The 15,501-nt window shown below is 33.5% G+C and overlaps 1 protein-coding gene across 5 annotated transcripts in view; it reads left to right on the top strand.

Annotated features, from left to right (window-relative positions):
• The window catches only part of LOC144562782 (ABC transporter G family member 36-like), an 83,435-nt gene that overhangs the window by 40,316 nt on the left and 27,618 nt on the right, over positions 1-15,501 (top strand). Inside the window, exons 1-22 of one of the 5 annotated variants that reach the window (XM_078312060.1) lie at positions 1,569-1,950; positions 5,147-5,267; positions 5,379-5,467; positions 5,933-6,017; positions 6,111-6,270; positions 8,114-8,190; positions 8,328-8,381; positions 8,506-8,596; positions 8,835-9,136; positions 9,283-9,564; positions 9,809-10,125; positions 10,993-11,153; positions 11,246-11,349; positions 11,739-11,889; positions 12,165-12,436; positions 12,725-13,057; positions 13,337-13,627; positions 13,718-13,801; positions 13,894-14,027; positions 14,148-14,375; positions 14,842-15,013; positions 15,242-15,496. The exons of 1 other annotated variant lie outside the window; for it this stretch is intronic. In XM_078312060.1, the coding sequence (XP_078168186.1) occupies positions 1,625-1,950; positions 5,147-5,267; positions 5,379-5,467; positions 5,933-6,017; positions 6,111-6,270; positions 8,114-8,190; positions 8,328-8,381; positions 8,506-8,596; positions 8,835-9,136; positions 9,283-9,564; positions 9,809-10,125; positions 10,993-11,153; positions 11,246-11,349; positions 11,739-11,889; positions 12,165-12,436; positions 12,725-13,057; positions 13,337-13,627; positions 13,718-13,801; positions 13,894-14,027; positions 14,148-14,375; positions 14,842-15,013; positions 15,242-15,496 (4,089 nt within the window). In that variant the 5' untranslated portion in view covers positions 1,569-1,624. Of the gene's footprint in view, positions 1-1,561; positions 1,951-5,146; positions 5,268-5,378; positions 5,468-5,932; positions 6,018-6,110; positions 6,271-7,550; positions 8,019-8,113; positions 8,191-8,327; positions 8,382-8,505; positions 8,597-8,834; positions 9,137-9,282; positions 9,565-9,808; positions 10,126-10,992; positions 11,154-11,245; positions 11,350-11,738; positions 11,890-12,164; positions 12,437-12,724; positions 13,058-13,336; positions 13,628-13,717; positions 13,802-13,893; positions 14,028-14,147; positions 14,376-14,841; positions 15,014-15,241; positions 15,497-15,501 lie in introns of those variants that run through there. 3 more of the 5 variants (XM_078312065.1, XM_078312066.1, XM_078312063.1) reach the window with 3 other exon arrangements.

Raw genomic sequence — 15,501 nt, 5'->3', positions numbered from 1 at the left:
TATGGTTGAAATAAGAAGTCAAACGAGCTTCATTATTTAGAGGTGCAAACGAATAGGATATAATATTCGACCGTATCCGAATTTGTATCAGAATTTGTATCTGAAAATTAAATATGGATATTTGATATTCGAATATCCATGTGGATATGGATGCATATATGATTTTGAATTTTAATTATCTATATCTGAATAGTAGATATATACTATATAATTTAATATATATTATGATAATATTTATGTATATATCTACGGATATCTGATATTCAATTCGTATCCATCCGTATTCGTATCCGAATAATAAAAACGGATACGGATATGATTTTACTACTATCCGATCCGTTTGTACCCCTAGCTTCATTTTGGCCGAAATCCTTATTCTGTTTCATTTTTGTGAATTAAATTCCTGTTAAATATATCCTAACAAAATGGTTAATAAAGGTACTTGAATACTATTCAATTATTAATTTTATCATTCCGTTCTAGACAAAATTTATGATCAGTTCGAGATTTCTTGGTAAATTTTTGAGAAGAAGAATTTGAATTTGGAACCAAGACACCGAAATTTTGTGCAAAATTGCTAGATTATTCCGTACTTTCTACATACGGAAGTACTGGTGATGAAAATCAAAAGTGAGAAAAGTATCAAGGGAGAAACATGTAGAAGCTCCTGTAATTTCATTTCTTGGGATTCAACATCTTGTGTGACACTTTATTTGTAGCATTCTGTGCGGCTGATTTAATTGCTCAATATTCACCCAGGACGAACCAGAATTTTTTATTTATACCATATTAAAACAAAAGCAAAACACCTCAAAATATGAGGATTTCAAAAAATATCAAAGCGTCCAAGTCAATATGTGACTCTATTCTTGGTGAGATCATAGATTGGTTTGGAGAACTTAACCCTCAAAAATCTAAATACATTACAGTGCGTTTCTTGATTTTTGAGGAGCCTCCAAACCAATCTGCAGTCCCCAAAAATATACAACTTGTCGAAACAGAGGAAAGTTAACCCATAATTAAGCTATATTCTTTTTTAGTATATTATTTTCTTTTTTGTAATACAAATTTTGAAAAGAAATAAAAATTGACTCGCATAATATTCACAAAATTACTCATATTGACAGTTATATATACTTCTAAAAATAATATATTGAAGTTATAATTATTGTGGTATAAAATGTTTATATTCAGGGGGCGGATCCACATAGTCGATCTCATGGGCGTGCAGTTGTTAATTACTCCCTGGATTTTGACTTTCAGTAATGATTATTATTAGATAATGATGTGCGCAAGCAGCTTTCTTGACCCGCAATTCATTTTTAATTAACTAATAATTGAAAACACTATTTGCCTTGTGAACATTACTTCAAGACTCCAACACATTGACCGATCGATATGCATATGCATGCTTTGAAAGTCCTGATGAGAAGATGCCAAAATGCTACATAAATATTGCTCACCAGGACTTTGTATTCTAATTGAGAGTTTGAAATTACAAAATGCCAAAATGCCAAAATGCTACATAAATTGACCGATACGCACACAAATTGCTCATCCCTCCCGATAGTACATAAATTATACGTACTCAAAGCTTCAAAGTGGAAGCTAGAGATAGAGTGCAATGAATCCTACATCCGGGGAGGGGTTATCAAAGATTGGCAGCTTGAGTCGAAACAGCTCAACATGGCGACAAACGGGTGATGTGTTCTCAAGGTCGTCACGGGAGGAGGATGACGAGGAGGCTTTACGGTGGGCAGCACTGGAAAAACTACCGACATACAACCGTGTTAGGCGTGGAATACTAGTGTCAGCCTCTGGAAAGATCAATGAGGTTGATGTGGAGAACCTTGGAGAACATGAGAAGAAGGCGTTGCTTGAACGGCTCGTTAGGGTTGCTGAGGAGGACAATGAGAGGTTCTTGCTCAAGCTCAAAGACCGCATTAATCGGTAAGTGGTCTTGTTATGGCTTGAAAGAGTATAAGAATGGCACAATATATAAGAATGACACAATATCCGCGAGGATAAACAGAGTTTTGATATGTAACTCAAGCTCGTTAAAGAGACAAATTAATACCTAACTCTACCAAGGAGCACCTTTTTTTCTTGGTGCAAATATCTTAAAAGAGTTTTTGAAAGCATTAATGTAAACTTTTTTTTTTATAAACCATAATTAACTTGTTTCTGACCCGTACTATATTTGAAATAACAGGTAAAGATAAAGAAATTTTTTATTATTATAACGAATACAGATATAAAAATACCTCCACTCGATATATATTGTACCCGTTGACACCCCTAACTTGAGTCGACATTTTGATTTGCTCATTTAAATAGGTCGCTATTTAATTTAGTACGTTTTGAACTTCTGATTTTTTTTTTAATCATTTCAGTATATTTTGGTCCATATTTTGTTTTCATTTTAGTAACTCACTATTTTTGTACTTTTTAATTTTTTTTTTTTAAAATAGAGATCTATATATCTGTATCTATATATATATATATATATATATATATATATAGGTTGACTTGGGTGAGCCATGGAGTAAAAAAAAAAGTAAAAATTTTTGGACCATCAGATCAGCAATTTTCAAAGTGGCTTAATTAATAGTAAAAAAAATTCCAAAAAAATATAAAATTTGGTCTCCAAGCACATTTCAATATGAAGATCGCTTTGAGCGGTCCAGATCGTGTTTGAATTTTCAAATTGAAAATGAAAAGATCGTGTTGAGCGGTCCAGATCGATTGTTTGGTCTCTCTCTCTCTCTCTCTCTCTCTATATATATATATATATATATATATATATATATATGAGTTGGGCTAAGGTACTTTGCAAAGTAAAACGAGTGTTTTACTTCACGTCTATATCTTCAATTTCAAAGTTGAAAATGTTGATCCGAACCATTCACTATAATTCTAAAAATATATACTTTTAAAAATTGACAATTAATCTTGAATATTCATGTTTCTACGTACACTATTTTTGAAATTTTAAAAAATGTCAAATTAATCTATATTGGCGATGCGTCCCGCTTTTTGTTAGAAAAACTTTTGTATCTTATCGTTTTATGTTATATATATATCATCCGTCATCAGCTAGTTGTCAAAAAATCTCGAAATCATCTATATATATTCATAAGTTTGACTCATAATTTTAGCCGCTAATTTGTTATGATTTAAACATGGAAATTTAGCATGAGATGAGATATACTTTTGCGGTTTTAAGATTAGAATTTTGTTTTGTGTTATAAATTATGTTGAAAGTGAGATTAAATGAATAAGATAAAGTGTGTGTGTGTACATGTGTCGCTTATATGCGAGATAGGCTTAGGTGCTCTTAATTTTAGCTTAATTAGTGCTGATTATTTTATAAATATCGCTTATCTGGTTAGAACTTATATGCGAGGTAGGCTTAGGTGCTCGATCTTATTGATGGAAACGACGGATGTTATTGTCTGCAATACTCCCATTTGTGTTGAATTTAAAATAAAGTGTGAAAGTATATTTGAATCTATGATTGTTTTGTGCGTAAGAGTACCGCAGATTCGGCTTACATAATAACAAGGCACTTGAGAGAATCTCATTTAATTTATCTATATCTAGTCTCTCACACATATGACTAATGGAATAACAAAATGTAAATTCATGATGCATTGTATTCTGAAAAACAAATCTATAATATACAGTTCAAAAAACTAGTCTTAATTACTTAACAATTATTCAATTTAGCCCATCATTATTATTTAATATTAACCTTAAGTAATACACATTAATAAATGTACATCATGTATATGATACATTAATACTCAATATATTATAAATTACAGTAATCATTTCTAATATAACATAGAAATAAAGAAATTAATGAAATTGAAAAAATCCAGAATTTCGCAACCTGGAAAGGGGAATGACCTAATCTAAAAATTGAGAATATACAATACATACATAATTATTTTATATATTAAGCCAACTTTAAATTTAGATCTAATTATTTTATATATATTGGTCCAACTTTGAATAATGATCTAAATGTTTTATCTTTGACATTTACAAGAAAGTGACACTGCTCACATGTTTCTACCTATCAATCAATCAGTTATATATCCAGTACTTATGACTTGGGTAGCTAGCTCTATATATAATTGTCCACATTTATATATCTTCTTGAAGTTGGAGTTCTATTATCTTATGTCCTATGTCCTGATCAAGAAGTGTGTTATATTATAACACAAATAGCTGTCAAAATATAACAAAAGTCATGCGACTCAAGTTTGAATTCAGATAGCGTGCTTTGACCGGTTTCCGATATTTTGCATTGAGATAATTTATGTGGAATAATTCCACATGTATTTTGGCCATACCATTGAACTTGTTATATTGTCTTTCACCGGGCCACATTTATCCTTCATTAAGTCCTTGTGTATATCCTAAATTAGTTTATGGAACAGTATCTGTGAGGAAAAAAAAAAAATACTATTGTTGAGAATACACTGACAGAAACATGTTATTTTTTAGTGTATCGGTATTACCGACAGGAGTATCTACAATGATACCGTAAGCAAAAACACTTTTACTTTCATAAATACTGTCTCATTCACTAAATTATTTTTAAAACAATTACTATTGATGTTTGACAGTAGTAAAGTAAATGGAGTAGGTTTGAATAAAAAGACTAAATTCTCATTATGTTTTATTATGTATTATGTTAGTTTTTAAAAAATTGGTAATCTAACTTTAGAATATTTATGGATTTACTTTAATTCAATAAATATTTATTTTAATTTTTTTTTTGGTGGACTAAAACACTCGAGTTATATCATTCCTACACTTGTCATACCATAAACGCTTCTTTGATAATTCTTAGGTTTGTACAACTACAATGGCACTCTTGTAGCTATCTTAATTAATAGTACTCTTAATTTCTAAGCCTTTTCAATATTTCTTATTCTTAGAAAAAAATGTTCTCTTTTTCTTAGAAAAGTGGAACTTCACATTTATGTTTTCAACGAACAGCGGAACATTTTTATGTAGTATTAATTTTTTTTTATTTATAAAATATAATAATAATTCTTTATTTAAAAACACAAAATGTGAAAAAAAAATTAATGTTTGATACTTATGTTGTTCTTATTTTATTTTTTAACAGAGTGGGCATTGAGCTTCCAACAATAGAAGTGAGATATGAGAACTTGAACATAGAAGCAGAGGCTTATATGGGTAACAGAGGGTTGCCAACTGTTATCAATTCCACCATGAACATGATTGAGGTGCTTCAAAGAACAAATAATATAAAAAAAAATATTTCGAGTTTTTACATTTTCTATTTAAAATGTATTGATTTATGTAACTAACTCATTTCTTATAATTTATTTGTTTAGTCAATAGCAAATTCTCTCCACATTGTACCCAGCAGGAAAACAAAGATGTCAATATTGCATGATATTAGTGGTATCATTAAACCCTGCAGGTAATTTATTTTTGTTATATAAAATACTTTTCAGAAACATTATGCAGATATCCCTTTTTTTGTATGTACTTGTTCTTTTGACAAAAAAATTTTATGCACTAATTAATAAAGTATTATTGGTGCTAATCAGTGTCAACTTTTTTTTTAAGTGTAAATTAGTAAATTTAAATAATTTGATAATGGGTCCAAGGAATTGTTTCGACAAGATGATTAAAAAACTCAGGGTTCTAGATAGCTAGCTATAGTTTTTTCAGACTTCAAAAGCTATAATGCTATTAACCGCTTTTCTTTTATAATGATTCTAAATAACTAGTTATGGTTGAACTATAACTACGCTATAGCTTTTTCGAACCTTAAAAACTATAGCGCTATAATCGTTATTTAGAACCTTGAAAAAAATTCATGAATACCTAAACTATGTTAATATTTTTGAATTAAAATAATTACAACAATTATTGTGTACAGGATGACATTGCTATTGGGCCCCCCTGGTGCTGGTAAGACCACCTTACTGTTAGCCTTGGCTGGAAAGCTGGGTTCAGATCTCAAGGTAGAGCATCGATCATAACTGGTTCATTGCAAATTTAAAACCAAATGCATTTCGATCCACATATTTATACAAATTTTGGTAAAACCAATGCAGGTTTCAGGAAATGTGACATACAACGGTCATGAAATGAATGAATTTGTACCAGAGAGAACAGCTGCTTATATCAGTCAACATGATCTACACATGGGCGAGTTGACTGTTAGAGAAACTCTTGCATTTTCTGCTCGGTGCCAAGGAGTCGGTACTAGATACGGTATCACTCTCTCTCTCTCTCTCCCTCTCTTTGAAAGCTTTACAGAGGATGTAAGTCATGAAAAGGACTCGAACTTTTGACTTTTGGATAATCGGTTCTAGGACTTTTTTCTAACCAACTGCACTACTGCCCCATATCCTCTCTCTTTCTGTTATCTTTTAAAGCTTTGCATAGGATGAGAAGTCATGAGAAGAAATGGTGGATCTACAATCAAATGATGATCAATTGACATCCATTTTTTTTTTTTCAAAAACTTTGAAGTTACATATATACATATGTTTCTACTAGTATTGTGCTTGTGCACTGCATACAAAATGACATATTTTATAAAAATAAATAGACCAATGAAAATAATAATTATGAATGATACTAAAATAAATTGCTTCTAAATTCAAATTATAGATAAAAAGTCAATTAGTATAATAAAATTCAATAAAAAATAATGTCAAATTAATACAAATTGAAGATATCATAATATTAATTATATTATACATCATATATCTGATAAAAAATATTATTTATCATTTAATAATATCATTTTAAATAAATATAATTTTATTCTTTAATTTAAATACATAAATATATATAAATTCTATGAAAAAAATAACTTTTATAACAATAACAAAAGTTATAAAAATATAAAATATTATTTTTCATTTAATAATATCATTTGAAATAAATATAATTTTATTCTTTAATTTAAATACATAAATATATATAAATTCTATGAAAAAAATAACTTTTATAACAATAACAAAAGTTATAAAAATATAAAATATTATTTATCATTTAATAATCTCATTTTAAATACATATAATTTTCTTCTTTAATTTAAGTACATAAATACATATAATTTCTATGAAAAAAAATAATTTTTATAACAAATTCATATATCCTCCTCTCTCTAGCACAATAACGTGGAATGTATGGAAGAAAAGTGGTTTACCCGATCGGGAGGGGGCTATTTTTCCGACTTAGAGCCAGCCCAAAAGTTTGGCCCAACAGCAAGAAAATAAAATAAACTCTCAGTTGCTTTGAGATAAACTGAGTTATTTTAGATAAACTCTCAGTTGTAAAAGATTCCCGACAAGTATTTTAGACAAAAGTCGCCGACAAGTATTCTCTCCAATATTGTAAAAGATTCCCTTCACTTTACGGTTTTAGATAAACTCTCAGTTGCTTTGAGATTCGGGCTAGTGCAGGAAGCAGTATTATTGGGCTTTGTGCTTCGTGCCAAGTTAAAAAGAACGGCCAGATCCAACAATTCTAAAAGATTCCCTATTACGGTACCGGGGGGATCTGAATTCAGCGCCTCGCTCCAGGCTTCGTCTGCACTCCGGCCCCTCCGGCCATGTGGAAAAGGAAGAGGTGGCGATCTGTCGGGGTGGTCGCCGCTCCGGCCTTGTGGTGTGAAATGACCAGGTATGGGTTTTGATTCTCTTCGCTATTAGTTCCTCTCGGTGCTTCCCTTGAATTTCGCCAGTACAGCGATGACAACGATGTGCAATAGAAAGCTCGTGTTTGATGTTCCTTCCTTTGTGGGATGCGAAGAGATCTCGGTTCAACCTCTGCGCTAAGTGGGGACAACTATGGTGTAGTCTCCGCACGTGATATGTAAAGATGACAAGACTGGATTTTGTTAAACCCAAACAGCATACACCTTTACTGTTCATGTATATCCATGTGTTGTCTTTGATGCACACATGGTGTTCGATGAAAGTTTCAATAATATGTTTTGTGTTTAACAGGTTCCTAACACAAATTTAACATAACTACTTACCTGTGATATCACCAAACTTGAATTGGAAAATTAGTGCTTAACAATATCTCAATGGAATTTCAGATATGCTAACTGAGTTGTCTAGAAGGGAGAAAGCAGCAAATATCAAACCCGACCCTGACATTGATTTACTCATGAAGGTTGAATTCAGTTCCAGAAGCACAACAAATAAACTGTCTCATATCATATGTTGAAATTTGAAAATAACTCTTATGGATTTTACAATTAGAGAAGGTAATTTTCTATTATTTACTTACTATTTTCCATATATTGCCAGGCAGTTGCAATGGGAGGCCAAGAAGTCACTGTAGTTACAGATTACATTATGAAGGTATTTACTTACTTTTAATTGGAAATTAAGGATTCTTTTTCAGAATCAATGTAATGAAACACCAGGTGATTTCTCTGTTTTCCTATTGTCAATTTTTCTAAACTTTTTATTTATACATTTGCAGATATTAGGACTGGACATATGTGCAGATATCATGGTAGGAAACGATATGATTAGGGGTATCTCTGGCGGACAAAGGAAGCGTGTCACAACAGGTAATATATTCTGCAATAATTGTGTTCATTTCATATACATCTGAAATCAATATCATTTGCTGAGACAACAAATACTGGTACACAGATCTTAACCCTTTTCTAGAGGTCAGATGCTAGTGGATCACCTGAAAACTCGATATATTCATTAATGCAATAATGTGTTCATTTGTTATACATCTCAAGTCTTATCATTTGCTTAGATAGCAATCATTGGTACATAATACTGCTTGTTGTATAGGTGAAATGCTAGTGGGTCCCGCAAGAGCTCTATTCATGGATGAGATATCAACTGGGCTTGACAGCTCAACCACGTTCCAGATAGTGAACTCTATTAGGCAGTCCATCCACATCCTCCAAGGGACTGCCGTCATCTCACTTCTCCAGCCGGCACCAGAGACATACGATTTATTTGACGACATAATACTTATTTCTGATGGTCTGGTTGTTTACCATGGCCCACGCGGCAATGTGCTTGAGTTCTTTGAATCCATGGGGTTCAAATGCCCTGAGAGAAAGGGTGCTGCCGATTTCCTGCAAGAGGTACGAAGCTTAAACAATCACTTCGACTATATTAATACATTCAGGATTTTTAGTTGGAATGCATGTATTTTTCAACAAATCTAAAGTTTTTATTATCAAATCAATACAAACCATGCAACAATGATTCTACTTTGATTCAAATTAAGGTGACATCAAGGAAGGACCAACAGCAATATTGGACAAGGAGTGATGAGTCATACCGATATGTGCCCGTGAAGAAGTTTGCGGAGGCTTTCAAGTCTTTCCATATTGGTCGGGCCATGGTTGATGAGCTAGCAGTCCCTTTTGATAAGAGCAAGAGCCACCCTGCAGCTCTGACAACATCGAAATATGGCGTCAGCACGAAGGAGTTATTGAAGGCTCAGATTGATAGGGAAATTCTGCTGATAAAAAGAAACTCTTTTCTCTATATCTACATGAATACTCAAGTAAGTCGTATTAAAATTCACAAAATGGTTGTAATTTAGGCCAGTAAGCTGAAATTTCTCACGCAAGTACATAGCCATAGGAGCTCCCCTGTACATTATGTTGGTTGAGCACCATTCGGAGATAGAACCAATCAACCAATATAAGTACTCAAACGAAAAAAGTGCTTAAAAGTTAAATCAATCCATATGCCTTTTTAATTATATTTGTTTGGTTGTTTGTTTATTTGTTTGTTTGTTTTTTCAGTTGATAATAATTGCATTCATTACGATGACGTTGTTCTTGCGCACTAGGATGCACCACGACGTTTCAACCGATGGAAACAAATTTTTTGGTGCACTTTTCTTTGGAGTAATTATGATTATGTTCAATGGGTTTTCTGAATTGGCCATGACAATCATGAAGCTGCCGGTTTTCTTCAAGCAACGCGACCTCCTCTTCTTTCCTGCATGGACATACACCTTGCCAGGGTGGTTCGTCAAGATACCCATTGCGTTCGTCGAAGTGTTTATTTGGGTTTTTATGACATACTATGTCATGGGGTTTGATCCAAATGTTGGAAGGTATTTAAACCTTTTTCGCCAGATACATTGTTGTTAACTTCGAGCTTGCACATGCTGACAGTAGACCTCCTTGTATGTCAAGTTTGTCCGACCTTAGATTGCTATATAAAAGTAATTAAGTTATTCTAATAGTTGTATTCATTGAAATACCGTCTTGTCTTGTGCACATGGATAGTACCATGAGGCCACTCATTTAGCTCAACATACCTGTACTTAAGTGTTACAAACCAAAGGCGCCAGCCCAAAATTGGTCCTAGGTCTCACGTTTATCAGATAATTGGGTATAATTCAGATTAACAGATTATATATGAGAGGATTTGTCAATCCATTCAATTTTTAAATGCTTAGGAGGCCCACCGGATGCTCTTTACTCCTGTAAATGAATTGCTTTCAAGATTTTCCCTCATAAACAACCATTTCTTGAGATGTTTTAATTAATTTTGTTTTCTATTTAATGAAAAAACTGAGTAAAATGTTCTGTTAGATTTTTCCTCATAAACGACCACTTCTTGAGATTTTTTAATTAATTTTGTTCTCTATTTAATGAAAAAACTGAGTAAAATACTCTGCTAGTTTTAAAAAGAAATTTACATGTTTTATTTATGAGCATTTTTTTAAGGGAGGGGGCCAAGGAGGAGGAGGGTTGATTAAAACAACTTGAATTGATGACAGTGTTGATCATGACTGAAATTTTCTGTACATGTTAATGACCAGAAATAACATAAAACTGTAATTGAATACCAGGCTGAAATTGTTTTTATCTTCTTGATTTTATTGAGATTATAACTGTCTATTCTAAAGCAAGTTCAATTTCAACTATCAAAACAACTAGATAATTAACTTTCATCTTAATTTCTCATTTTGTAGGCTTTTTAAGCAATATATCCTTCTTCTTATAACCAACCAAATGGGCGGTGGTCTTTTCCGATTCATGGGTGGATTAGCAAGAAACATGGTCATATCAAACACTTTTGGATCATTTGCCTTGTTACTTATGATGGCTTTGGGTGGATTTATTCTTACAAGAGGTACAAATGCAAATGTTTTTTCTTTGATCTTAGCACCGGCAGAACTCCACGCAGTTATATGTTTACAAACAACTTTTACTTCTGTTTAACAGATAGCATCAAGAAATGGTGGGTATGGGCCTACTGGTGCTCTCCACTAATGTACGTGCAAAATGCTATATCTGTAAACGAGTTTATGGGACACAGTTGGGACAAGGTAAAGACATCACAGCTACTGGTTTAAGTTAAGATTCAGATGGTTTGAGTTCAAATTTTGTTTGTATTCACCCATACGGCCATACTGGTGCACAGTGAAGCGTTACAAGTACATTGATTGATATGTGGTATATGCCCAAAACCCCAAATGCATGGCAAAGTAATCTACTTGGAATAAAAATAAGGAATAATTAAGCTAATGTAAACATTAACAGACACTTGACATTGCAATTTTGAAAATATCAATTTTAACTTCAATCAATAGTAATTATGATCCCCTTGAACTCATTATTACTTTTGCAATTTTTAGGTAGAGATCTTTCCTAACATGAGCGCATCCTTAATCAAACAGAAAATAACGAGTCAATATGTATTCCTTGATTTTTCCAGATTGTTAATGGAGAAAGAATTGGGACAACATTCTTGAACAGCCGTGGAATGTTTGCTGAATCAAGATGGTACTGGATTGGCATTGGTGCCTTGATTGGGTTCGCCCTTCTCTTCAATTTTCTCTATACTCTTGCTGTCACCTTCCTCGATCGTGCGTATTACTTCTCAGAATTACTCATTTCTTTAACCTTTTAAACAGTAAACATAATGGAAAAGGTATCCAGAAATTTTGGACCGCATAAAATTAGAGTGCTGGATATATAGAGACCTCTCACAATGGAAGAAACACCACAAAAAAAAAATGAAAACAATGGAAGAAACACCACCAAAAAAATAAATTTAAGGTAAAAGGAGTTGTAGCAGATAATATTAAAATCCTTCATTTTATAACAAATGTTAAGCATGAAGTACATTACTTAAATGCAGCATATGGCAAAGACCAGCCTACTGTATCTGAAGAGATGCTAAAAGAGAAGCATGCAAATCTAACCGGTGAGATTTTAGAAGGATCATCTAAAGCAAAGAGATCATCATCCCTACATCGCAGTTCCCGGCATGGCAGTTCAATTAGAAACAATAGCACTCTGGCAAAATCTGCACGTGAGATTATTGGATCAGACAAGAAAGGCATGGTCCTTCCATTTACACCACTCTCCCTCACTTTTGATGACATCAAGTACTCAGTAGACATGCCACAGGTATGTGTGTGTATGTGTACAGGCTCGAGTGTCTTGTCTATAGTACTAAACAACATTTGAACAGCAGCATCTCTTTTTGTGCATTCTTCTTCCAGAATATAATGCATATTCCAAATGCAGTTCTGTATGCTTGAAAGCATGTCCAATCAAAACAATTATAAGGAAGATATATCCTCTTTGATGTTTCATTCACTAAATTTACTATGCTTTTAGTCTCAGCTGTGATCAATTGCAATTGTGTGATCTTTTTAGTCCTTGACCTTTCGAGCTTCACTTAAATATATGTAGGAAATGAAAGCACAAGGCCTGGATGAGGACCGCTTGGTCCTTTTGAAAAACGTAAGTGGGTCCTTCAGGCCAGGAGTCCTTACAGCACTCATGGGTGTCAGTGGAGCTGGTAAAACAACATTAATGGATGTGTTGGCCGGGAGAAAGACAGGAGGATACATCGAAGGATCTATCTGCATATCGGGTTATCCAAAGAAACAAGAGACTTTTGCCCGCATTTCGGGGTATTGTGAGCAGTTTGACATCCACTCCCCTCAATTGACTGTTTATGAGTCCCTTGTGTTCTCAGCATGGCTTCGTCTGTCTCTAGATGTTGATTCTGAGACTAGAAAGGTACATAAATATTTATACTAATTAAAATAGCTTGTTTTGATTTTTGTATCGTAAAATGCCAATTTGTTCGTTGGTTGAAAGGCTTTAAGCTATGTCTAAATATCAATAGTAGATATGAACCCTAGTTATTTTAAATATGTATATTGGAGTTTAGAGGGAAGAGAAAAAATAATAAAATTTATGAAGGAAACATATACATGAGATACTTCATTAAAAAGAAACATTTGGAATTGGAAGGTTTGGTTTCAGTTTCTTACAATTATGTATCTTTGTATGCAGATGTTTGTTGAAGAAGTTATGGAGCTTGTTGAGCTCCAACCCCTGAGAAACTCACTTGTCGGACTACCAGGTGTAAATGGTTTATCAACTGAGCAAAGGAAGAGACTAACAATTGCAGTTGAGCTTGTAGCAAATCCTTCTATCATTTTCATGGACGAACCGACTTCTGGACTCGATGCTCGTGCTGCGGCCATTGTTATGAGAACAGTTAGGAATACTGTGAACACTGGCAGGACTGTTGTTTGCACCATTCACCAACCTAGCATCGACATCTTTGAAGCTTTCGATGAGGTACAACGTCATCTTTTGTTTGATCTTTGGTGTTTACAACTACTATTATTCGTTAATGTGACGATCAATTTTATTAATGATCAATTACAGCTTTTCCTATTGAAAAGGGGAGGGGAAGAGATCTATGTAGGTCCATTGGGGGGTAATTCTTCAGAACTGATTGAATACTTTGAGGTAATAACAAATCTGAAACCCAAAGTTCCTCCTTATTTGAACCTGGTTTATATAAATTCCCGCTCACTTGTGTTTGCTTTCAATTTGATAAGGCGGTTCCAGGTGTACCAAAGATCAAATATGGCTATAATCCCGCAACATGGATGTTGGAGGTGACTTCAGGGGCTCAAGAGGAAGCTCTTGGGGTTGACTTCACTCAATTATACAAAAACTCAGATTTATACAAGTGAGCAACAATTCTCTCATGATTCAATCCCTTTTCTTTGTTTTTATTTGTTCTAAATAGTGGCCCAGCTCAAAAATAAATAGGAATATTTTCTTTTTAAATATAATTTCTTTATTGCAGGAGAAACAAGGCTTTGATCAGGGATCTTAGTGTCCCACCACCAGAATCAAGTGACCTCTACTTCCCGACTCAGTACTCGCAACCTTTCTTCACGCAATGCATTGCTTGTTTATGGAAGCAGCACTTGTCATACTGGAGAAATCCTTCTTACACGGCTATTCGCTTCTTCTTCACTCTCATGGTTGCTCTTTTGTTGGGATCAATATTCTGGCAGCTTGGCAAAAAAAGGTACTTGAACTATTGTCCTTTCATGAGTTCATATGCTTGTCAACCAAATAATAGATGCGAAAATAAATTATCAATTTCATTCTTCATGATGGTGCTTATGTGGGATTCTGTAATTTTATTATGGATCAATTGGAGCTCACTTAATTAGGCCAAAGTTTCATCCAATACATGTGTCATCCTTGATAGAATGGTTTGTTTGGTAAAGGACCCCGTTTTCGGCATTTTTGGAATGATTTGATTTGTCTGATGCCAAAACCATTTAGTTGCCGACTGCTAGTTGGTATTAGTATGGTGAAATACCAACTCAGATCATTTAGTTGAGGCATTCTAGTTTCAAAAAAGAAAAATATAAAATTTATAACACAACCATTGGCTGAAATATTGGTATCTACAGAATCCTTATATATGGGCATCACTGCTACTAAAGGTGCTGGCAAAAATAATTTTTTTTTTATCTTGATTACAGAAACACACAAGTAGATCTACTAAATTCCATGGGTTCAATGTATATTGCTACTTTGTTACTTGGAATACAAAATGCAACAACAGTAATGCCGATAGTGTCAATTGAGCGAACCGTCTTTTACAGAGAAAGAGCTGCAGGAATGTACTCTGCTTTACCATATGCATTCGGACAGGTACATGGTTGATAATAAAAAAAATTAGTTTAATTATCATTGCATATTCATACCCTTTCAATTATGCATGTCGTTAAATATTTAGACATCATGATACCTATTATTACGTGTGTTTTGTTTCAAGTTTTGACTCTATCATCATATACATCCTGGTTTTTAAGATACAATCTTGATTGTTCTTAAAGAAATTAAGCTACCAATGAACCCGAATTTTTTAATTTCTTGTAGGCTGTTATTGAACTACCTTATATTCTTGCTCAAGCCCTGGTATATGGCGTGGTCGTGTATGCCATGATTGGCTATGAGTGGACAGCAGCCAAGTTTTTCTGGTATTTGTTCTTCAGCTATTTCACATTTCTTTACTTCACATATTATGGCATGATGTGTGTTGGCGTGACGCCAAATTATAATGTGGCATCCATCGTCTCGTCAGCCTTCTTTGGCTTATGGAACCTCTTCTCCGGCTTTCTGATCAGCAAATCAGTATG

The sequence above is a fragment of the Carex rostrata genome, chromosome 12 (assembly GCF_964058835.1).
Source record: "Carex rostrata chromosome 12, lpCarRost1.2, whole genome shotgun sequence".
Classification (NCBI taxonomy): domain Eukaryota; kingdom Viridiplantae; phylum Streptophyta; class Magnoliopsida; order Poales; family Cyperaceae; genus Carex; species Carex rostrata.
Note: the sequence above shows the minus strand (reverse complement) of the source record. Positions and strands in the feature narration are given on the sequence as shown.